We start from the raw sequence: 24152 nt of genomic DNA on the forward strand, positions 1-24152 counted from the left end.
TGTTAGATAAAGCAGAAAATCATATAAAAAGAATGTGAACTAGAACTTCTCATTGCAATCCTTCCAATTTCCATGATTTGAAACATAGTTTACATTTATGTTAGCACGAAATATATGACATGACAAAAAATGGGTCGACCCTTCTCTGAATTATAAGCCGTGTGAACAAAACTACATTACAGAAAAGAAACTCAACAGCAAGAAGAAGATCAACAAAATACCAATCAACAAATTCCCATTTACAGAAAGAAGTCAAGGACCTAAATTAAGAGAACGAAACCTCCGATCGATCCAATTTGCCATTTCTATATCCACAAATCAATGCTTGGCCACCAAAGAATCTGAACAAAGAATTTAAAATTTTCAATTAAAAATCCTCTAAAACCATCAAAAGTTATGAACTTGTTGGCATTGCTGAATGAATATTCAAGAAGCGCAATTTTCATATCTATGTTGGACCCTCAAAAGCTGCTTTCTTTTAAATACCAAAAACCCAATAACACCAATCTGTAAAATAGCAGCAATACCCACGAACAATAATCCAATCTTTTTCCCTGTATTCATTGAATGATTACTATTCTTTGGTGGCGGTCGATTATGCCTCGTCCAGCTTCCGTGGCTATTTCTGCTCCCATTTGAAGATGGTCCTCTTAATGAAGGCCTTAGTGGGGGTGATGTGTTGCTTGTATAAGATGGAGTTGGTGGTGGTGGTGGCGATGGCGGTGGCGATGATGGTGGTGGTGGTGGTGGTGGTGGTGGTGATGACGACGATGCTGGTGGTGGAGGAGATGGAGGTGGCGGGGATAATAATGAGCTCGGTGGTGATGTTGGTGGTGGTGGTGATGGTGATGGAGGCGGTGGTGGTGGTGGTGGTGGTGGAGAAGGTGGCGGCGGTGAGGGTGGGGGAGGAGATGGTGGAGGAGGAGGCGGCGGCGGCTGTACGATTAAAAATGCTGCTGAAGCGGGAACATTTTGTGATTGAGACTCAACAAGAAAAGCAAGAAAGTTGCATACAAGCCCTAAAATCACAAAGATCAAAGTTGATAACCGTGTTTCCATGAAGCAATCAATGGTAAAAAAATAAAGATAAATTTCACATCTGGGTGTGAACCCAAATTCCTCTGCTTTCAAACCCTATCACTCTTCTTTTAAATTCAAGTTCAAGATTCAATATCTAGGGTTTGATTTTGATCCCTAAGATAAGATCAAGGAGATGGGTATAACTCTAGCTGGTTAATCCAACTCCTTGTTTCTTCTAGATTAGGTACAGACATCTAGTGTTTGGACATTTGGAAACCAAATTCTTGTTTTCTTTGATCCTTCTGGGTAATCAAGAAAATGAGCCAAATGGGTTTCTTCCTTTCTTGATTTTGCAAACAGACTCGTTAAGGATGGCCTATTGCCATTATCGACTTTCTGTCAAAATCAAAAGATAAAAAGGGAGAGAGAGAGAGAGAGAGGAGGAGAAAGGGAAAAGAACGGGTCAAACTGAAATTGGGTTTTGGGAAAAGAAGATGAACAAGGCATTAACGAAAGAAAGAACGTGCCTTTCTAAAAATTAAAGTTGCTCTGTGTGTTTTCATTTCTCTCTTTCTCAGAAAATGCAGAAGAGACAGACACAGAGAGAAAGAGAAAGAGAAAGAGAAAGAGTCAGCGTACCGGGAGGGGGGCTTCAACGGTTGGTACAGACTAATTTAGGGGGTCTTGATTGATTGATCGCATAGTAAGAGAATCTAAAAGAAAGAGAGACCTAAATGGAGCTGTTAGCTGTTAACTACATAGATAGAGAAAGGTTTTTGTGCTGTGAATTTGTGACCTGTCAAAGAGAAACACACCCTGTAGGATCATGTGGGCCCAAATGTCTTTTTTCTTTTTTCTCTTTTTTCATATTCATGGGATTGGGATTGACTTCTTCTTTTTTATTTTTTTATTTTGTGTCCGAAATGAAAGTGAAATGGGAACAAGGGTATTTTGGGCCCATCACAAAACTTTGTAGTCTAATACTATGACATGACCTTATTATTTGTTCTACTCGGTTTAGCCCACATTATCACTTCATGGCCCACAAAATACTCATTTGCTATTTCTTGGGGGGAGGAAGAATTGGTCAATAAGCACATTCAGTCAATATATACTCACTTCATTTCCAATGCTTATGGTTTAATGGGGCTTTAATTTGGAAATTTGATGTTCATTGTTGAGCAAAACTTCTTTTAGCTATTCCATTTTAATGTTTCCGATAATTTTCGCTACTTTAGATGCATTCTATCTTATAATAGGACGGCTAATTCATATAAATTAATTTTAAAAAATTTACAATACGTTTGACTTACTCTTTACATTTACATCAAGTATGAAATTCTTAGAATATGTTATTCATTCAATTAACTGACCAAGTACTCCCCAATTTTGATTATTTGATTACAATTATGGCAAACACTACAAGGATGAATATGCTCGGTAAATTTTGCGTCAACAGCACTCGATGCTTTTAGAGTCGTGATTAGGGTTGCCAAATGAATTTGTTAATATAGCAATAGGCCCAAATGCATTGTAGTGCAGTGACTTAAGCCCATCAAAGAACTTAAACCCCCTAACCTAAGGATGTAATACAACCAACAAAGAAATAATTGAACTTAAATTTAAGTTATGCCTTTGTAAGTCTAGGATTGTAATGAATCAAGTTATCCATCTCTCAGTGACTTGGCCCGATAAAAACTCCTTTAATCTCATTTGAATATAAATGAATGAGCAATTCTCAAGTTCAATCTTAAGCTCACGAGTAAAGCCTAAGCAAGGGTGTATTTAGTTCTTTTAAGCTCACGAGCAACTCATTTAGGTTTGATTACTAGCATATATAATTTTCATATCAATTTAAAAGATAACAAAGTGAGATTTAACAATAGAACATTTGGATCATTGTAACTAAAATTTAAAGATTATAATAATTATAATGACAGTTTAAATTTTTATATTAATATACGTCTACTTTATCTATTTTTATTAAGTATTATGAAAATTATAATCACCGTTTTTATTTGTATATTAGTATTTCAAAAGAATTTTATTTTAAACTCATTTGGGCTCGATTAGATTTGTAAATATTTAATAAGTAGGTTAAGGTTCGTCTCAGCTTAATATTATTTAACAAACAACTAAACTAAAATCTAACATTTGAGTTTTTTTAAGTAACATGTCAAAGTTAAGATAGGGTCAGTTTATTTGCAATTCTAGTCATTTATCAAATGAGCAAAAAACAATCATATGTTTATTTAATTTTTATTAGTCCAATCAAATTTAAATTTTAGTTAATAAATATAAGTTGGAAGTAGAACCTTCTCTAAATATTAATATAGAGATATAAATTATAATTATAGTATTGTAATACCTATATACATAGAATACTATTATCTAAATATAGAATATGATTATAATTCTTATAATACTAAGTTTTAGATGAGAAAATAATTACAACTCATATATTTATTTATTAATTTTATTTTGTTACTCCTAAACTTGAATATTAAAAATTACAAGTGCTGGTGCTAGTGATAGGGCTAGTAATCAAATTTAAACTAGTTCTGAAGAGACACCTCAACATTGAACTTGAAAATCGCTCCTTAAAACAAATTCTTGGTGAGCTGTGAACCGTGCATGATTGATTCGCAGCCCTATATACGCGCCATTATTAAAATACTGCCTATATTTTCTAACTTATCTACTGATGGAAAGATGATACAGGGTGCTGTTGACTCCCCAGTAAAACACAAGTGACAAAGAAGGGTGACCAACCACCTAGCACATAGCCACAGAAAGGCCAACCAAATATCACATGGATGAGAGACGCACACAGTAAAAAAAATATATTTAGCAGCCTCTCTTCTATGGATGCAGCAGTGCAGGTAGAGCAAGAAGCATGTTTGGCTTGATCCAGCGCCACCTCCATCCCCTTTTTAACCGTGCCCAGAAATTTTTTGTCAGCACAAAACTGTCATTTAGCCGCAGAACCTTAAAATATATATATATAAATATAGTTATCCAAGGGTTAAAAGCCAAGATTCTTGCTTTTGTCCCATCATTATTATACAGCCTTCCTATCAGTACAGAGGAAGGGAAAATAATGGAAACTTGGAAAAAGAAATCTGCACGTTCAATTGTTCATAGTAATTCTTAAGTCTTACCCCCCACCTCACCTAGTAATTAAACTCCAGGACAGTGATGTTTATGGCTTATATGTTGGAAGTTTTTATATTGATGTGGACAATGTCAAATCTAATTGATGGCGAAGAAATTTGTATATAACAACAGAAAATCATTGTTTATTTTGATCAAATGAAAAGTATATCAGAAGATGATTACGAGGATACAAGTATTGCTGTACAATTCAGTGCCAATATTTCATTCAATAAGTGAGGAGCTAAGAATGTATTTTCAAAGATTATATACTAAAACAAATATTTAAATGAACACGCATATCTATTACTTTACATATTATTGAAATTTAATTAATAAAAGCCAAAAGTATAAGCCCAAAAACATCTGGTTAAATGGTAATAGTGTTTTTTATTTCAGTTAAGGTATAGAGTTCGAGAATTTTTTATATGTATTTTACTATCTATAAAATCTTACCCAATACATTTTAGATTAACTTTACATGTATATAAATAAAAAAATCTAGTTAACAATTATCAAAATCCCAACTCGAAATATTTTGATTATGCCATAAATTTTATAAAATAATCATTTATTTTTAGAAAAATTTGACTCAAAAAACCTTGTATGTAGAAATCATAATAATACTCATATTATCTCTCGATTAAAATTGTATAATTTGATAAATTATTCTCGTCTCAAAGAAAAAACAATAATTTTTAAATAATTCTACTAGTAAATATTGATTACTAGTTGTTTACTCGTCCATTGCATTATCATTATTATCAATTTTTATTATAAAATTAAATTTATAAATACAATTTAGTAAATTTTTTGATATTTAATATTAATTTATACTATTGTAAAAAATAATAGTAAACTGACTATTTTTAAATGTCCTTAATTTTTTAAAAACTTTATTAGTGCAGTAATATAAAAATTATTTTTAAAAATATTTATTTACTAATTCTAATATTATATAAATTAATACTATCAATATAATTAATATTAATATTTTTTAAAATTAAAAATTATTATAATAAATAAAAATTAGTGAATATAATATTTTAAAATATTATTTTCTATAATTAAAATTATTATCTAATTAGAACACTAATTTATTAATTAATATAATATTAAAATATAATTAATATGCTATTTTTAGAATAATTATTATCTAATTAGAAAATTAATTTATTATTAATATATTATTTCTCATGATTAAAATGAATGTTTAATTAGAAATGTAACAAATTAATTAATAAATTAATAAAAAAAATTACAAAATTACACATAAATTTGAATTCCATATGTCAAAGCAAGTACACATATTAAGACAATAATCCTATGTGTCAAAAATCAAACGACATATCAAGAAAAATTTAGATCTCATAAATTAATATACATGTATAGATTACATTTAATTTTAATTTAATTATGAAAGTTTAAATTTATTTTTATTTCAATCACTAGATTTAATAATGTATGAATTTAGTCATTTCAATATTATAAGATTGACACTTCACAAAAATAGTTAACACATAATTATTAAAAAAAATAAATATGACATATCAACCTTTTACTATCGGAGTGGAGTAAATTAAAATATATAATTATTAAAAATTAAATTGAAATTTTATGGTTAAGTTGAAATCAAATATAAAATTAAATGATTTTATTTTTATTTTTATGAAACATGTAAATTCAAAAATATTTTTTAGAATCACTATGAAAAATATTACAAAAAAAAAAAATATTATTTCAATTTTGATAGTTATATAGTCACACAATTTTATTTATGCAGGATAGAGCTAGAAAAATTAATTTGAAATTGAAAGGTGGCACTGTTTACATTCAAATTTAACAATTGTGCAAAATCAATAAATTTGGACAGATTATAGTACAAATCATTTAATAATTTTTATTTAAATTCTAAAGCTGATGAATTTTGATCCATTATAAAACTTTTGACCCATGGATAGGTAAAAAGATAATTACATAATATTTTGAAAGATAACAATGCGTTCTTATAAAGTGAGGAGGAATGAATAGAGATGTGAGATGTAAGGTAGATGAAAAGTGGTATGAAAGTTAAGTAAACCTGAATCAATCCCCATAGTCTATCAACTTTATCTTAGAATAAATTACCAAATCTTAGTCAAGCAATTCTTAATTGTTATTTTATGGTATATTCAAGCTTTTAGTTCTCTGTAATCATTTGGATGAAGTAAGTAATTTATTTTATGAAATTAACTTCTAAAGCTTTTCATTTACATTTATTACAATTAATTCTTTAACTCATATTTTACATCTATAAATTTTTGGCTTACACTAATTTAGCTTTTAGTTATATCCTTTAAACACATTACTACATTTTCGATTTATTAATTGTATGTTAACAACTTATTATTCCATGATAAGTGCATTAAAATAAGCCATGCCTTTTTTGGTTACAAAACTCTTGAATTGCTATGAAGTAATTGCATAATTGATAACAACATTAAATTCTATTTTCTTTGTGATGTTTCATTGCGGATTTTTTCTTTCTTTGGATTTCAACTTTGAGAATACAAATCTCTAATTTGACATGTTTTAAAATCCTTCATTCCACTTTCAGGTTTGTAAATTCCAGCAATTCCCCATGCTGGAATTGCAGAGACAGAGAAAAAGAGAATAAATGGAGGGATGGGCCATGGAAACCTTTGCTTCTTTCTTGCACATGGGGAAGGAAAGGAAAGGGAAGGCTTATTTACCCCTTTACATAATCGATCTTCTCTTCCCAATCTATCTGTATAAATTTGCCTCGGAAGTTGTTGCTTTTCTTTTCCTTCTTTCTTTTATGGAAAATGTTAGAACTCAGAGCCTTTCTTTATGGCACGCATCATAAGCCTTTGGATGGAAATTTTGTCCTAAAACTCTCTTATAGTTTTCTTTTCTTTCTTCAATGCCCACTCTGACATTACCATTACTATTAGATCTTTGCTTAAACTTATTTAGCATGAATGATTTGTTTCTACTTAGAAACTAAATATGGATTAAGAGAAAGTTAGTCTCGACAGATTTATAAACCGATCCAAGAATACTTTTTAGTGCTTGAAAAGGTAAATTTATCTTTGCCGAACTTTAATTTATGAATTAGAAAAAAGAAAACAGAAACATTTCTTTGAAAAGCATTTTCCTAACGAAATAAAAATCATTAATTTTTCAGAAATGCTTCTCAAGGATTGAAACAATGGAAAAGAAAGTCAAATACGACAGGGTGTGGACAATATGGCGAGTGAGTGTGCACCAATAAATACAGCTACCACCAGAAGCAGACAAATTAACCACAGCAGTGACATGTAAAGCAACTAAGAAGGAAATACCCATAGCTAACGAAAGCTTTAATAGTCATAGACCAGAGTAGAACAGAATCCAAATCCATGCAAACAATCCTGAAACCCTAATACTGGGCTAAAAGCACTATATATATATATATATATATATATATATATATATATATATATTTATATCTACTATCTATTAATCTTAACAATCTAAACCCTGAAAACACTAGAAGTAAAGCTCATAGCTACCTCTAAAAATAAATAAATAAAATGAATCTACATTGAAAAACATAGAGGTCTTACATGGAGAAGTGTCTTGGCGTCATGTTTCTTGTACCGTGCTCTGTGGATACTGTTTTTGTGATATACAGGTTCTGGCCTGCCGGATTTTCTTTCTTTTGTTTTTTTTCCCCCTGCCTACGAGACATATGTATGTGGGATACAGTCTTCTGGCCCGAATCCATCTCTAAATTTTCTTACTGCCAAAACCTACCCATTCCGTACATATTCCCTTAACTTAACAGAGATGCCATAACGCAATAATAGCAAATGATTTTGGAGGAAAGATAAAAACAAACTAGCTGTTACAAAATGGGTAATAACATAATGTTTATTGCAAAGAAAGCTTAACCTAAATGACTATTTTAAATGATTATTTATACTCTGTAAAAGACTATATTATCCTTACAATAAACTTTTACAGTGTTTAACATTCCCCCTCAAACTCACGATGCGATTGCAACAAGCATCGAGAGTTTGTCAGATAAAAAACGAAAACGTGAAGCAGTTAGACATTTTGTAAATAAGTCCGCAAACTGTAAGGAAGAAGAAACAAAAGGCAAAGTCAAGGTGTCATTCTGAAGATGATGACGGGTAATATGACAGTCGATTTCGATATGCTTGGTCCGTTCGTGAAAGACTGAATTGTGTGCAACCTGAATAGCGCTCTTATTATCACAATGTAAAGGAGTTGGTTGCCGCAGAAAGACACCCATATCAGCAAGCAACCATCGCAACCAAACTATTTCACAAGTAGTAGAAGCCATAGCGCGATATTCAGCCTCCGTTGAGGATCGAGAAATGACGTCCTGCTTCTTACTTTTTCAAGAGATAAGGGAATCACCTAAAAAGATACAAAATCCAGTAGTTGATTTGCGGTCGATCACCAATCAGCATCGAGTAAGCACATAACTCTAAAGATGAAGCGGATGAAAATAGAAGAGTCGAGTCCCGTGAGGTATCTCAAATGCAGTAGGAGAAGTAACAAACTGACTAACTATATGAACAAAGATATGCAATATCAGGCAGTGATAGTAAGATAAACTAAACTTCTAACAACGATATAGACTCGGATCCGGAAACCGAGTAGAATAACGAGCGTTGAGCTCAATTGGAGTAGCAACAGTCTTATTGTCAGAAAGGCGAGCACGCTCAAAAATATCAGAAATGTACTTAGATTGAGAAAGAAGATACCTTTTTGGAGAAGAAGCAACTTCAATACCCAAGAAGTAACGAAGGGAACCCAAGTCCTTCATAGCAAAACAACGAGTCAGTTCGGACTTTAACAGACTAATTCCGACAACATCATCACTTATAATAATCATATCATCAACATATAGAGAGAGCAAAATTCGACCAGCCGAAGTACATTTGATAAATAATGCAGAGTCATGATGGCTAGGATGAAAACCAAGTGAAGTAATTACAGTAGAGAACTTCTCAAACCAAGCGCGAGGAGCCTGTTTGAGACCATAAAGAGCCTTCCTAAGTCTGTAGACTTCACCAGGATGATGATCAAGACCAGAAGGAGGGACCATATAAACTTTTTCATGAAGATCGCCATTCAAAAAGGCATTTTTGACATCCATTTGAGTTATATCCCAATGGCGAACGGAAGCAACAACAATAAGAGTTCGAACTGTAGTCATTTTAGCAACGGGAGAAAAAGTCTCTTCATAATCCATACCAGATTCTTGAGAATAACCTTTAGCCACTAAACGAGCTTTATACCTTTCAATAGAACCATCAGACTTAGTTTTAATCTTGTAGACCCAACGAGAACCAATAGCACGTTTACCTGCATGAAGGAAAACTAAATCCCAAGTATGGGTTTGGTGAAGAGCAGTTAACTCCTCAGCCATGACACACTGCCAAAGAGGATCAAGAATGGCTTCTTTGAAAGATGAAGGTTCAGAAAGACGATGAATAGAAGCGAGAAAGGAAACAAATGAACTCGAATAACAAGAATAATCAAAATCAGGTTGTTTAGTGGACTTACGATTGCGTACAGGATAGCGAGGTACGATAGTATCCGCAGTCTCAGAAGATGATTGGGCGGAGTGTGTAGTAGAGGAGCCAATAGAGGTGTCAAGAATGTTAGCAGAGGATAGCTCATCAACATCAGTAGTAAAAGGGTCAATATGGATAAGATCAGACATAGATATATGGTGAGGACGGTCAGGAATTGTAAAATAAGGAATATGTTCAAGAAAAATAACATGACGAGAAACATATAATTTATGACTGACTGGATCAAAACAACGATACCCTTTTTGACCTGCACCATAACCAAGAAAGACACATATAGTAGATCGAGATGATAGCCGTTCAACATGAGGGAAGAAGAACAAAACATGTAGAACCAAAACACGAAGAGAAGTATAATCGCTGACGACCATACAATCTTTCATGGGGAGACAAGCCGAATTATAAGAAATAGGAATTGCTAATTAAATGAAGTAAGAACTCCTTCCCCCAAAATTCACTAGGAACACTAGCGGACAACAAGAGTGATCGTGCAGTCTCTAGAATGTGCCTATGTTTTCTCTCAGCAACTCCATTTTGTTCAGGAGTATCAGTGCAAGAAGTTTGATAAATTGTACCATCTAAAGTAAGTAGATCCTTAAAAGTATGAGAAGTATACTCTCCCCCCAAATCACATCTAAAGCATTTGATAACAGCTGAATGTTGGATTTTTACAAGAGATCGGAACTCATTATATATGCCAAAAAAGTCTGAACGACGTTTTATAAGATAAACCCAACAATAACAAGTGCAATCATTAATAAAAGATACATAATAGCGAGAACCTCCTTTTGTAGAAACAGGAGAGAGTCCCCATACATCAGAATGAATAAGATCAAAAGGAGAGACAGATATAGTAGTGCTTTTAGGAAAAGGCAATGCATTAAACTTGGCTAGTTTACAACCACTACAATAAGAAATATCATGAGTTTTCAAATTTCCTAAAGCTCCTGTAGAAACTAAAAATTTTAAACGAGACACAGAGACATGACCAAGGCGAGAGTGCCACAAATAAAACACAGATGAAGAGGGATTCAAACGAAAGGATGACAAATTCACACCAGGAACAACAACCGCAGTGTGAGGAGTTTTGAGTTGATCCAATACATAAAGTCCTCCTTCTCTATGGCCGATCCCAATCACTTTCTGAGACTATGGATCCTGAACAAAACAAGCGGAAGAAGAAAATGAGACTGAGCATCCAGTATCACAAATCTGACCAACAGAAGCAAGATTCAAAGCAAGACTAGGAATGTGATAGACATTAGATAAAGATAGAGAAGGCGTAATAACCGAACCAACACCTTGCAATGGCATAGGTGTACCACTAGCACTCATAACAGGAACTGAAACTTCAGGGGTTAGAGAAGTAAATGATGATAAATTAGGTGACATATGGTTTGAAGCACCAGAATTTAAAATCCAGGAGGAAGGGGATATACCTGAAGGACTATATGACAGACCTACTTGAGAGGAAGCAGACATGGCATGAGGCTGAGAAGCAAGGAACTGTTGAAACTGCTTAATCAGTGATGGGTCTAAGGAGGAGGTTGACAAGGCATTGTGAGGACGAGGTAGAAGAGGAGGTCCATTGTGGAAGCGGTGATCGATCGACCAGCGATGAGATCGCTGTTGATGAAACTGTTGATGTTTTCCTCTGCCTAATTTCGGACATTGAGATTTTCAATGACCTTTTTGCTTGCAAAACCCGCATTCATCATGAGCAACAGATCCATATGGCTTGAACTGAGATTTAGAGTTTGATCGAGGAGGCATGGCAAAAACAGATGGAGTAAAAGCTGGAGAAATCTCTTTTACAGTCGAGGACTTCAAACGAATTTCTTCAGCCAAAAGTTCACTAACAACAGAATCAACAGAAGTCACTGGATGACGATGCAGAATAGACCCACGAAGTCCCTCAAACTCATCACGAAAGGCCATTAAAAACTGTACCAATCTCTGCTCCTCTCTTCGTACAATATAAGGCCCAAAGGCTCGTAATTCAGCGTTCGCGAGAGCCAATCGATCCCACAAATCACAGCATCGTAGAATTCTTGAATACTCATACTTTTCCCAACAAGAGCACGAATGTCGGACTCCAACTGGTATTGCTTTGCAAAATTAGACTGTGTATACAGTCTAGCTAGGTGATCCCAAACCTCCTTAGCCGTCTCATATTTTGCTAATTGGGTGCCTATCGAATGCTTAACAGAATTATTGATCCAAGTAATAATTTTTGAATTATCAACTTCCCATTTATCCAATAATGCCACATCATCTTGAGGCTTAATATAAGCACCCGAAATATATCCCCACTTTTATTTCCCTTTCAAAAAAATTTTCATCACGTAGCTCCAATATGCATAATTCTTACCATCCAACTGAACACTAACTGCTTGAAGCGAATCATCTCTAGCTTCAGCCATACGGAACAGACAAATGAAGAGAAAAACTCAACAGAAATCAACAACAATCAATTACTCTAAAGAAGGGGCAACAAATCTACTTTCACAGATTGCTTATGTGCCATAACCATTTATCAATATGAAACCACAATGCATAATTTTCCACCAATTTTCTTTTAGTTTCCCTTTTCAGTTTCTAGTCAACCAAAGCGCTTTAGTGCAATGGCTCGTACAAAGCAAACAGCAAGAAAATCAATAGGAGGAAAGGCCCCAAGGAAGCAACTGGCTACCAAGGCAGCAAGGAAGTCTGAATCGGCAAACAGCAAAGAGGAGGAAGAACGAGCAGACGGCGAGGCTCGAATCAGAAATATCAGCAGCAGATGAGTGTCAGCACCACACTTCACGTTCGGACACTCTTTCCTCAACCTCTGCACCTTTTCAGTATCATCGACCTTGTAAAACCAGAAAATAGAGGCAGCAAGACGTCGACTCAACAACGATGTCGAGGCATCACAGAAAACAGAAAACAGCAGCGCGACGTCACAGAAAACAGAAAACAGAAAACAAAAGCAGCAATAAGACCCAGCAAGACTCCGCAGTAAGACTCAATCAATTTAGGCTCTGATACCATGTTACAAAATGAGGTAATAACATAATGTTTATTGCAAAGAAAGCTTAACCTAAATGACTATTCTAAATGACTATTTATACTCTAATCATGGAAAAGACTATACTACCCTTACAATAAACCTTTACTTAGTTTAACACTAGCAACAAATATTTTCTATTTTGTTGATATACAAATGTTTAATCTCTTTTCTCCATCAATGCAGATTAAAAATCCCACTCCCTATTAATCCAGATTTTTCTGCTCATATACTTGCCTGAATTATGAGATGGATCTTTAACATGTAAAGGATTGTTTTATATTATGAAAAACTTAAAAAGAAAACAAATTTGTGAAATCTAAATCTGCCTTACGAGATAGATACTTGATCTATTAGTAAAACTTAAATAACAACATTTACTATTAATTAAGATTTAAACACTTGCCAAGCAATTCAATTTCGTTACTGGGGTAGAAAATGATATAAAACTTGCAACTCATCAAGTTAAAAATATTGAACAAGATGAACCTACAACTTAACATAATGGAGCTTAAAATAACAGTTTTATGACAGAAAAACACCCATTTTAAGTATATATATTTTTACATGTAGATTAAACTGTTAAAAAAAGTATTTCTAGACTTATTATTAACAATAAGACAAGTTGCAGGTGAGATATGGAAGTCCAATGTACTGAGGCAGTATACGCGCCAAGGAGGAGGGTTGGCCTGGCATTCAATAAAAGCCATAAAAGAAAAGAAAAAGAAAATGACTGCAAAGGGAGAGAGACATAAAGCTAATATATGGGCACGCAATTTAAGACACACCCCTTCATGAGTAAAGGCTGGGTTGGATTCTCTTCTCCCTCCCTGTAAAGCAACTGCGTTTTCCCGAATAGAGTCAAAGGGGTCACTAACTTCTTTGACTTTTTCATTAGATTTTATATATATATATATATTGGATTGGCAGGAGTAGTGCTTCAAAATTGATGAACCGATTAACCAAGTTCTTCCTGGTGGTGGTGCTGCTGCTGCTGTAAGGGTAGCAAAGCAATGTTAAATTAGGTCATTGATTGTGGTGTGGCAACCCCCCTAGTGATTCAGTGGACCCCTGGCAGGCTGCTATAGCTAATTTGATGCGATGGATGGATGTGATTGATATTGTGGCGTTTCTGTCTCAAGTGGCTGTGCCTGTGGATATTGGAAATGCATGCAATTTGTAAGACATGCAGTCAATTATCATTTATTTATATTATATATATGAAATGAGTCTAATATATTAAAAAAAGGAACAAGAACCAAATTCCACCGTTTGTTTTTGTTCTGTTTGTTTTCGACTGCTTCCTTCCTTCAAGTCTTTTCTTTTTCTTTTCTTCTCTATTTATTAATTATAAATATTTTCCTTTTTGTTCCTTTTATTGTTTATCGACCCATTAAGTACAATGTGAAATTTGAACTTTGATCTCACAATTCTAAAGCTAGTTAAACTTGTTGCATTATCTTCAGCTCAGTTTTGAAATCACATTCAAGTAAATCCTTTTAAATTCAAAACAAACTATAATCTTCATAAATGAAATTGAATTATTTTCCATTTAAAGACTTCCAATTTAACACAACATGCAATAAATTTCAGCTAATGTTCAGGTTCATAACAAACTATAATTCCATTTTGAGAGATATTATTTTTGCATTACTTGGTTAGAGTTTAAATCTGAAGATAGTTTTAGTACAATAGTGAGTCAAAGTTTAGTTGAGTTCTAAACTTGTCTTGTTTCTACAACTGCTTTATATGAAACAGTTAACTCTCCAATTATAATAGGTAAAAATAAAATTAAGCCTAACCCACAACCAAGAATTTTGAGCAAAATGTGCCCCCCTCCAGGGAGCAACTAGTGGATCATGACATTATAATATAAAATTTGGAAAAAGGGTTGTGATGTGATGCACAAAAACATGTTTAATTAAAGTTGAACTACCAACTAGATGAATCCTTTTCTGCCTGAAAGTGACAAATGTTGAAATAGTCCTTGTACAAAATTAACCCGATTGAAAATGACCCACCAACGTAGCCAATAGAAAGATAAATTTAAGCTATATAAACCGTATCTTCCTACTACTGTGTTTGAGATAACGAGAAAACATTGTTCAAATTGCCTGTGCCCTGTGCTACCATTCTATCTATCCTTTCTTTAATTCCCTACAATAACAGCAACTTTCCTATTCTCTACCTCATCTGACTTATTAGCCTCTCCTACTCATTCCACAATGCAAACATAGGGACTTGATGCACCAAACCCAAACTACCAATTCTGTTGTCACTTCCACTAATATTATTATTATCATCATCATCGGCATCTTCATACTTTGAGTCCTGCAATGAGAAACCCTGATTGTAGTCTCCACCACCACCACCACTAGTGCAAAACTCACTGGCTAAGCCGACCGAACATTTTGGACTTCCTGGATTATTGGAATTAATCCTGCTACATGAACCCACCAACGGCATGTCATTGCTAGTGTTGTTTGCGCTTTGCTGCTGTTGATGTTCATCTGTATTTGCATTCCACATCATCTCCGCCAATTCATCGGAGGCCTCACCACTGGCAATATTAGCCAGGAGCGGTTGAGGAGATGTGGATGATGCACAAGAATTTTCTTCCTCAAGAGGCATCGGAGCCAAGTCTTTCGATGACCGCTTAGCAAGATCACTAGCAATGAGCGTAGTGCTTGAGCAAATTCTTTTCACATCATACCTACTTATATCAAAATTGGTAACAGCACTTGTGCCCCTAAATTTGATTGCTGCAATATCGTAAGCCTCAGCAGCTTCTTCTTGCGTACCTATAAATATAAAGGTGCATCATGATTTTGTGCAAGTCTCAGCATATTATTCAGGTTTTATATGAAATTATAATCGAAATCTTCTTTTTACAAGAAGTACAGAAAAGTTTCCAATTTTGAAGAAAGGTAACTTGAACTTGAACAGGGATCTCATGAAATGTCCAAAACTTAGTTTGATTTCACTAGTTGTGGTAATGGCACTCAGAAATCATTGATTTGATAACCCTAAGCCATACATAGACTTCTTCAATTACTACAAGTACAACAGGCAGGCAACCTATTGCCGGAAACCCTTAAACCTATGGTGATTCTGCGAATTTCAAGGACCAGCGAGATCTTAATATAGATTGCACCATCCATGTGAGCGTTTTTGACCTCTTGTAATAATAGGGTGTCCGAATATTAATTATGAAAAAAATCCTTAATAATTTAATTGTTATGCAAATACAGATACATGCATATATAGAAAGGAAAGAGATTATTATATATATGTAAAAGAGAAAAATTTAAGGCTTACTAAATGTTCCAAGGTACAAGTCCTTATTTCCAGCAACCCTTCCTATTCTAGCTTGCCATCTTCCATGCTGATGGTGCCTGCGAGTAAAAAAGAAAACAGCTTAGCAAATAAAAGGAAACAAGGATAGATATGATGGGTGATCTTTAATATATATATATCATACTTAAAACATATATATATATATATATATATATATATATATATATATATTTATTTATTTATATAGATCTTGATGAATCTTCAGTGTCATACTAGCTAAAAGTTGGTATAATATACCCATGCATAATGTTTGCATATAATTGTCTATTATAACTGAAAAAGCCTGCAAAGAAACAGTAAATAATGGAAAACTCTATCATTGAACTCGCGTTCTGCCATCACCTTGTCACTCCTCTGTATACAGAAGCTCCCCTTGAAAACCCACTACTTTTCCTGCCAAAGTTTGAACAAAGCAATCAATCTTTCTTTCCTCATTTCTTTTTCTTCTTTCACACATTAAAGATTGAAAAACAACTTTAATAAAGAGAGAAGGGTAAGAAAGCGCCAAGGGCATATACTATTTATATTATAATTTATATTTGTATACCTTCTCAAATTGGCTACAAATTCTTGCCTGGTCATGTGCTTCATCTCTTCAAGCTCCTTTTCATAAGTGCTCAACTATATGTAAGCATTTAATAAGAGATTTAGACATCACAATGATTCAAAAAACAAATTGTTGAAAGCTGAAACCTTTCTGCATAAACTAATTAAAGCAGCATGGTCACCTAAAACTTACAGGGAAATTTATATGAGTTGTTGGTCCCCAGTATTTCAAGGCAGCTAAATCATAAGCTCTTGCTGCCTTTTCTTCCTTATCATAACCACCTGTTAAAACAAAACAATTTAGCAAAAAGAATGAAGGAGAAATAACATGCACACTACCCAATGTTGTTTAGGCTAAACAAATTTTGGAACAATAATACTAGTGTAATAAAGCAAGCAAATGGAATTTCAAGAGTTTCACCTACCAAGGTAAACTGCACAAGGTTGACATAGTGGGAAGAGAAGACCCCCCCAACAAAAGGTGCATGAAAACACAACCGTTAGTATATTCTCTTGCATACAAGAAAAGCAGAAAACAAGAAAATGATAATGAGCAGCAAAGATATATCATTATCTTTTCTTTCTTTCCTATATACCTTGCCTCCCTTTCCTTGTTTGTCCTTCTTTTCTGCAGCTATTGTCCCACAAATGCGCCTCGTATCTCCCGGTCCATCTATGCCTAATACAATAAAGAAAAATATGAATTTTGGTATAATTCTTGAATCTTGAATTCCAGTCAGGAGAAGTAAAAACTAAAAGAAGAAGAAGAAGAATAAAATGTTAGTACCTTGTGACACCTCTGTATTGGGAGGTTCTTTGTCCAAAAGTGTCCAAAGACTTACGAGGAACCGGTTCTCTAGCAAGAGATTTAGCAACTGGTCTCTTACGATTATCAACAACTTGCAGTGGAGAAACTGCAACCATTCCATTTTGAGAACTTGGACTCATTGTAAGAGATAATGGCTGAAAATTATAATTGTTCACTTCATTTGAAGATTTATCACTAGAAAATTGAGTCTGCCTTAACCAAGACTTGAACCCAGAAACTGAACTTGCACTCTCAAAAGGTACATGATACACGCCACCATTGTTATGGCTATGGCCAGGATTTGGATCACAGTGGTGGGGATTCTGATGATGATGACGATGATCATTAGGGATTAGGGTTTGTGATTTCTCATGGTAATGATGATAAGATTGGATTAAAGAAGGTTGATGGCTAGCGAGATGTTCTCCACTACTGTCTAAATCCCCATTATTGGTGGTGTTAAAGGTTGGTGCCACATTAACATTGATTCTACTAATATGGTTTTGGGTTTGTGTTTGATCTTCTTGGCAATAAATTTTATCATCAGACGGAGAGTTTGAGTAACATCCTAAGAAATCTTCAAGCTTTGGACCTTCTTCACTTGTACTAGTTGCATCAACAGTGCTCTCATATCTCCAATCTAAGACATTCATCAGAAACAAAAGAAATATGTCAGACTCATCTGAATATTCAAACAAAAGAAAAGAATATGCAAAAGGGAATAGAAATAGTTAAGCTTTCAACACTTGAAGAACAAAACCTTGTTACTATAGTACCTTGAGCAGCACCATTAGAAGAACGTCTAAAGGGATCAACAACGCAGAGAGAACCATCAGAACGCAAAGGCATGACAGAGATATCATGATGATGATGATGTTGATGATGAGAAGAAGTAAAACCATCTCCATGTTCTTCTTCTTCTTCTTCTCTATTACCAAACCCATCATCAATTCTCAGGTGTGGACTAACAGAAAATCCCAACCAATTACTCATACTATTATCTTTCTCTCTCTCTCTCTGTCTATCTCAAAAACTGTGTTATGGGTTCTGTGGCATATAATATGTTAAATTCTCTCCTCCGTTTGTGACTTGAGTTTTGGTTTTACAGCTCAAACTTCAAAATTTTTGAAACAAAGCTCTCTCTCTCTCTCTCGTCTTATATTCTCAGTCTCTCTGCATATCTCTATCTGTTTGCCAATGCTGCTTAGGGTTTCGTGCCTTTTAATTTTATTTTTTTGTTTTCATTTCTTGGCCTGGCCATGACATGACTCCATTTTTACTCACACCTACATCTATTTATACATGCATAGACAAGCCAAGACAATCCAAATGTGTATGGCCAGATTTGATAATGAAAGCTTGTGATTGGTAGACATGGATTACACTTTTCTTGTATTAGATCCACTTGATGGCTACCAGAGTCCACCCGTTTGAATCTTGATGTCCTTTCAATGGTTAGATTTTTATCAGAAACTTTTGCTGTTCTACACTCAAAGACACCATATTTTGGCTCAAAATTTATGCCATGAATCACCCCAGAAACAAAAAGAAAGAAATTCTATGGCATAGTAACATAAGTTGTCCTAATTTCACATTGAGGCATGCAAAGTTTGGAAATGTTCACTTGCTGGACGTATACTCGCTACCTGTGATGAACACTGAAGACTGACCCAGTTAGGTTTATTCCAGTATTTCCGAGAAATTCTTATATAACTCTTATTTTATCACGTAACATTATTGATTTACTAATATATAACATATTTTATATATAACTCATACTAACCAATCATAAATAAAATAGTTAAATACTATTTATTTTTTTAATTTAGTTTAACAATCAATTTTTATATTTTTTAATTATATTTAAAATCTTTTTGAGTTTTAATAAAACTAATTACTGAATTGAAAAAAATACGAGTAAATTAATATTATAATTTTATTTTTAAATTTATTATCAAGTATCAAACTCGTCTAAAATTAATTTTATTATCAAATTATAGTAAAATTTTATTTTTAACACAAATTAATTTTAGTGTCTAACTAAAATAATAAATTTAATATTTTAATTTTAAAATAATTTTAATTAAAATAATTTTAAATATTTTAAAATTACTTATATGTATTATAAGATTATTAAATTATCATAAAATTTAATTTTACTTATTAATATAAATTAAATATTTCTAGTAAAAAAATCATCATATTGCTATTTTTATTATCTTTAAACTATATAAAAAATAAAAATTAAATTAATTAATCAGGTCTTAATCTAGCAAAATAATCTAGAGACCAAGTTGACAAATTCACTATCAATAAAGAATACTATGATACTGTTGTATTCTAAAAATAAAATATTTTATCAACCATTCAAATGATATAAATATGATTAGATTTTTTATTTTTAATATAATTTAATTTAGTATTTAATAGAAATAATAATTTTTAACTATTTAATTTATTTAAAAAATTAAATTTATATTACATAATAATTTAATAATATTAAATAAAAAAATTATAGGTTTAAATTTTTTAGAATTAAATTATACTAAAAGATAAAAAATATAAAAAAATAAAAAAATATTAAATTTATTATTTTAATTAGATACTAAGATTAACTTGTAATTTAATAATAAAATTAATTTTAAACGAATTTAATACTTTATAATAAATTTAAATGGCAAACTATAATTTTAAATTATCAATTTAATACTTCACCTAACATGAATAAATAGTAATTAGTTTTATCATAACTCAATGAAATTTTAATATAATAAAAAAAATATAAAAATTACAAAATTTTAAAAGTAAATAATATTTAACCCCAAATGAAAATCAACTAATATAATTCACTATATTATAAAATACTCACATGAAATAATTATATTGAAAGATTCATAATGTTAGATTACGAATTATTCACTGAAGAATTTGTCGGCAATTTGAGACGAATGTTTTTCTGTTTTACCATTCATGCTTGATGATGTGTTGTACCTAAGCTTAAATAAGAGAAATACAAAAAATATATAATTTAAAACGTATAATATGAAGAGCTAATTACATGTGACTCCTCCAACGGTTGACACTATTATAGGCAGTCAAGAACGGCGGTGAGCTTTGAAATATCCGCTGGAGTAGGATATTACCAAAATGTACAGGATGTTCTGTAATGATCCATTGTTGTATAAAATGGAAATTCAATTGGGCCAATTTTGAGTACCATTATTAATAGTCCTTTTTTTCTCTTTTTATGTCCCTCTCGTCTGGCCTCTCACTGTACTTCTCTATAATGAGCAGAAAAAAAGTCTAATGATTCCGACAAATTGTCCCCTAGATTTGCTATATACGACAATATCAAATTAAATAAAAGTGATAGTATTATCACATGATAATATATAAAATTTAAAATAACCGGATTTTAATTTTCTGGGAAATCAATGTCTTAAGTTTAACATTTTTTTATTTTTAGATAATATGATGATTTATTTTTTTATTTTATAAAATAAGTACTCCTCTCTTTTAATAATATATGCTAATATTTTAATTATATTAATTTTATATAGAATACTATAATTAAAACGAAAGCAGAAGTATTTTTTTTATAGAAAATTATAGTCTAATTCAGGTGTATGTTTCTATTTATATATTAATACATATTTATTAGTTATAAAATATTCTATATATTATAATTATTAAATGTAAAAATATAAATAATATATCACTCTTTTATTGATCCTCACACAATGCAGAAAAAAAATAATTATTTTATTATTTTAATGTCGAGTGTCATTCATGACAATCAGCTAATGCATAGAAAGATAAATAAAAGAGTGGCAATGATATTGGTATGGGCCCATGCCTAGAATTGGTCAGTACCCACCACTTTGAACTTTGAAGTTGGTATTGCTTAGGACTATGGGATGAGGTCCATCATCAAAGATCTTTGCTCTAAGTAGACTTGGTAGTCAAAATGCGAGTTGGTCGGGCTTAAGATTTGTAAGCATTAGCCCCGAACCCACTCCTCAAATTTGCAATGTGCAATATTTCATTATCCGGCCCGTTTATCTAATAATTGAATTTCTTTGGGCAAAAGGTACAAAAAGAAAAGGCCCTTCAACTAATTGAAAAGAGTCTACTAAATACCCATCCTTGTTTTTTTTTTTTTTTTTTGGTCTCAAATACACCAAATGGCTTCTCATTTTAAAAGGTTCAATTAAGCCCAAATTGCTAACCGAATTACTACTTAATATTAATGACCACAACTTACTTAAAATATAAAAAGTTGCTTATGAATCTGACTCCTTATTGTTGATTGAGTCTATTCAAATCATCACAAGGGGATATTTTGAGAGCTTCTACCGAGAAGAAGTCTTGTAAGCCCTTTTGTTTATTATTCATTTACTTTTTATTCCTAGAAGCTATAATAGGGTTGCTGACTGGCTTTCTAAGGCCAAGTCCTTTCGCTGATTTCTGTTCCACCCCTTATCTGGACTTATTTCTCTTGTAGGACTCTTCTTATCCTTAATTTTGATGATGTTATCATTTTCTTCAATAATATCAATTAAAACTAATATAAAATTAAACAACAAAATTTAAAATCAAATAAAAAATCAATAGCAACTAACAATTACTATCACCATATAAACAAAAACAAATCAAATTAAGTAACCAAATTATCATTTTCTTTAAAGAAAAAGAAAAAGAGAGGATCATCAGCCGCAAAGAGATTGCCCATTACTATCTCTCAGTATTGCTGTCTGTGATTTGAAAAGAGAGTTCCTGTCATCGTTACTTCTACTCACATGTGATAATTTGTTTTTGTGGTGTTCTATGGCTTATTCCCCATCTCTTTCTGCTCCTCAACTTTTCTTCTGGCCTTTGTTTAGTCTTTGTTCAGCAAGTGAGCAATGGAGAAGGCAGAGAAAGACAGCGAGGGAAGCTACTACCATGGTCGCCTATTTTTCTTTTCTATTTGCTTCATTTTCAAATTTCATCTTGTTTGAAATGATTTAATTAAACAGTGTTTTGTTTATTTGATTTGTTTGGTAGTTATGTTTCTGTAATCTTTTTAGTTTTTTTCTTCATTGAATTTTGTGCTTATAATTTAGTGTTGGGTTGCCTAAAAGATGAATTACCGTTTGTTTATCTAGAAAATTGAGCCATTCTTATTATTTAATTAGATTATATTTTTAATTGATTTTATTATTTTTATTTTAGAAGAAATAGTAAATGATAAAATAGGTTTCATTCTATTTAAATGAACTCCACCACTAGAGAAATAGTAACGATGTTAAATAATTGTGTTTATTAAAAAAGATTTAGGTTGTAATTAATATGATGGATGTTTAATTATCCAATAACAGCGTGTTAAGAGGGCTTAATGAGTTAGTTACTTACATGTATTTATTTAATTAGTTAGTCAAAGCAGTTAGAGTTAGTCAAAGATGCTAGCTAGTTAGTTTTACCTCGTTTGTATATATATTCCTTTTCTTCAATCGATGTGCGACTTAAATCACAAGATTATACAAAATTTGTTTCGTTGTCATATATTTAGAAAAATAGTTTATCCAAGCTCATGAACCAAAAGTGAAATAAAAATTATTTAAAATTAACTATTCTATTTATACTTATTATGTTTATTTAAGAATTGCTAACGTAATTCAATTTATGAATCACATATAGTCTTAAAGTATTTTAGGAATATAATTTTATTTAATTATTTTAAAATTTTAAAATTAATTAGTTATGCTTTTGATTTATTTTCAAAAATACTTTTAAGAAATAATCTTTACATTCACAGTAAAAAAGAAAATAGTATAGCAACTCGAATATGCTTACTAAAAAAAATAATTTTAGAAATTAATAAAAAATGTATTTTAAATTTAACAATGTAACTATTACAGGTTTTACAAATATGCCTCATTTTCTGCTTTTTTTGTATATAATCACATCAAGCTTTTTGTTGATTTTTAAATTTTTTCTTCTGATAAGCACAATCGATCTACAACATTATTTTTCTCATTGTAAAATTACAAAAAATACTCTTAAAAATAAAACGAAAGTATTAGTATTTATTTTTTATTTCTTAAACAACTGAATAAAATTGTTAAAAATAATAAATACTAATAGAATAGAAAAAAACTATTTTTTCTAATCCTGATTCGATATTAAAAATATATTGATTTTTTACCCAATAACCGAATACTTTTGTCTGTAAATACTGCATATTTGATTCCATTCATAAATCTATTTTTTTTCCTATGAGTTCTAGTCTCGATTGCCTCTACATCAGGTAAATCTGGTTAATTCGTTTTGTGCTGTATCCACGAAAATCTCATTTTTTAAAGATTTAATTGATAATTAGATAAAAAAAATATGTCACCAAATTAATATAAGATTAGAACTCTTAGCTATTAAGAGTTGAGAATAATAGCATACAAGTGTTCTAATTCTTTATTGTGAAAAATCAATTGGAAATCTAACCTAAAGATTTTAAAATTTTGAAAAATGGGAAATGACGAGCCAAATGGATTCAACCAAAATGTGTGAGATTATTTTCAACATAAATGAAATAATATTTATATCCGTGTAGAAAAGTTCCATTTTTCTT

The 24152-nt window shown here is 31.9% G+C and overlaps 2 protein-coding genes and 1 long non-coding RNA gene across 3 annotated transcripts; all 3 read right to left on the reverse strand.

Annotated features, from left to right (window-relative positions):
* Nucleotides 1–24: 24 nt before the first annotated feature.
* Nucleotides 25–1667, reverse strand: LOC8284655 (formin-like protein 14). The gene has a single exon (XM_002521285.4). The coding sequence runs from the start codon at nt 1057–1059 to the stop codon at nt 427–429; it is 633 nt and encodes a 210-aa protein (XP_002521331.1). The 5' UTR covers nt 1060–1667; the 3' UTR covers nt 25–426.
* Nucleotides 25–2075, reverse strand: LOC125371009. Its single transcript, XR_007217174.1, has 2 exons — nt 1660–2075; nt 25–341 (listed from the first exon to the last, which is right to left on the reverse strand). It is a non-coding gene; the product is annotated as an uncharacterized LOC125371009 (long non-coding RNA).
* Nucleotides 2076–14733: 12658 nt separating this feature from the next.
* LOC8284656 (AP2-like ethylene-responsive transcription factor AIL1) lies at nt 14734–18819 on the reverse strand. Its single transcript, XM_015720605.2, has 9 exons — nt 18322–18819; nt 17525–18185; nt 17334–17416; nt 17163–17171; nt 16931–17019; nt 16739–16812; nt 16534–16584; nt 16153–16229; nt 14734–15635 (listed from the first exon to the last, which is right to left on the reverse strand). Exons 1-9 carry the CDS (start codon nt 18536–18538, stop codon nt 15046–15048), a joined length of 1851 nt encoding a protein of 616 aa, XP_015576091.2. The 5' UTR covers nt 18539–18819; the 3' UTR covers nt 14734–15045.
* Nucleotides 18820–24152: the final 5333 nt, after the last annotated feature.

This window comes from Ricinus communis, chromosome 8, assembly GCF_019578655.1.
Source record: "Ricinus communis isolate WT05 ecotype wild-type chromosome 8, ASM1957865v1, whole genome shotgun sequence".
NCBI lineage: Eukaryota > Viridiplantae > Streptophyta > Magnoliopsida > Malpighiales > Euphorbiaceae > Ricinus > Ricinus communis.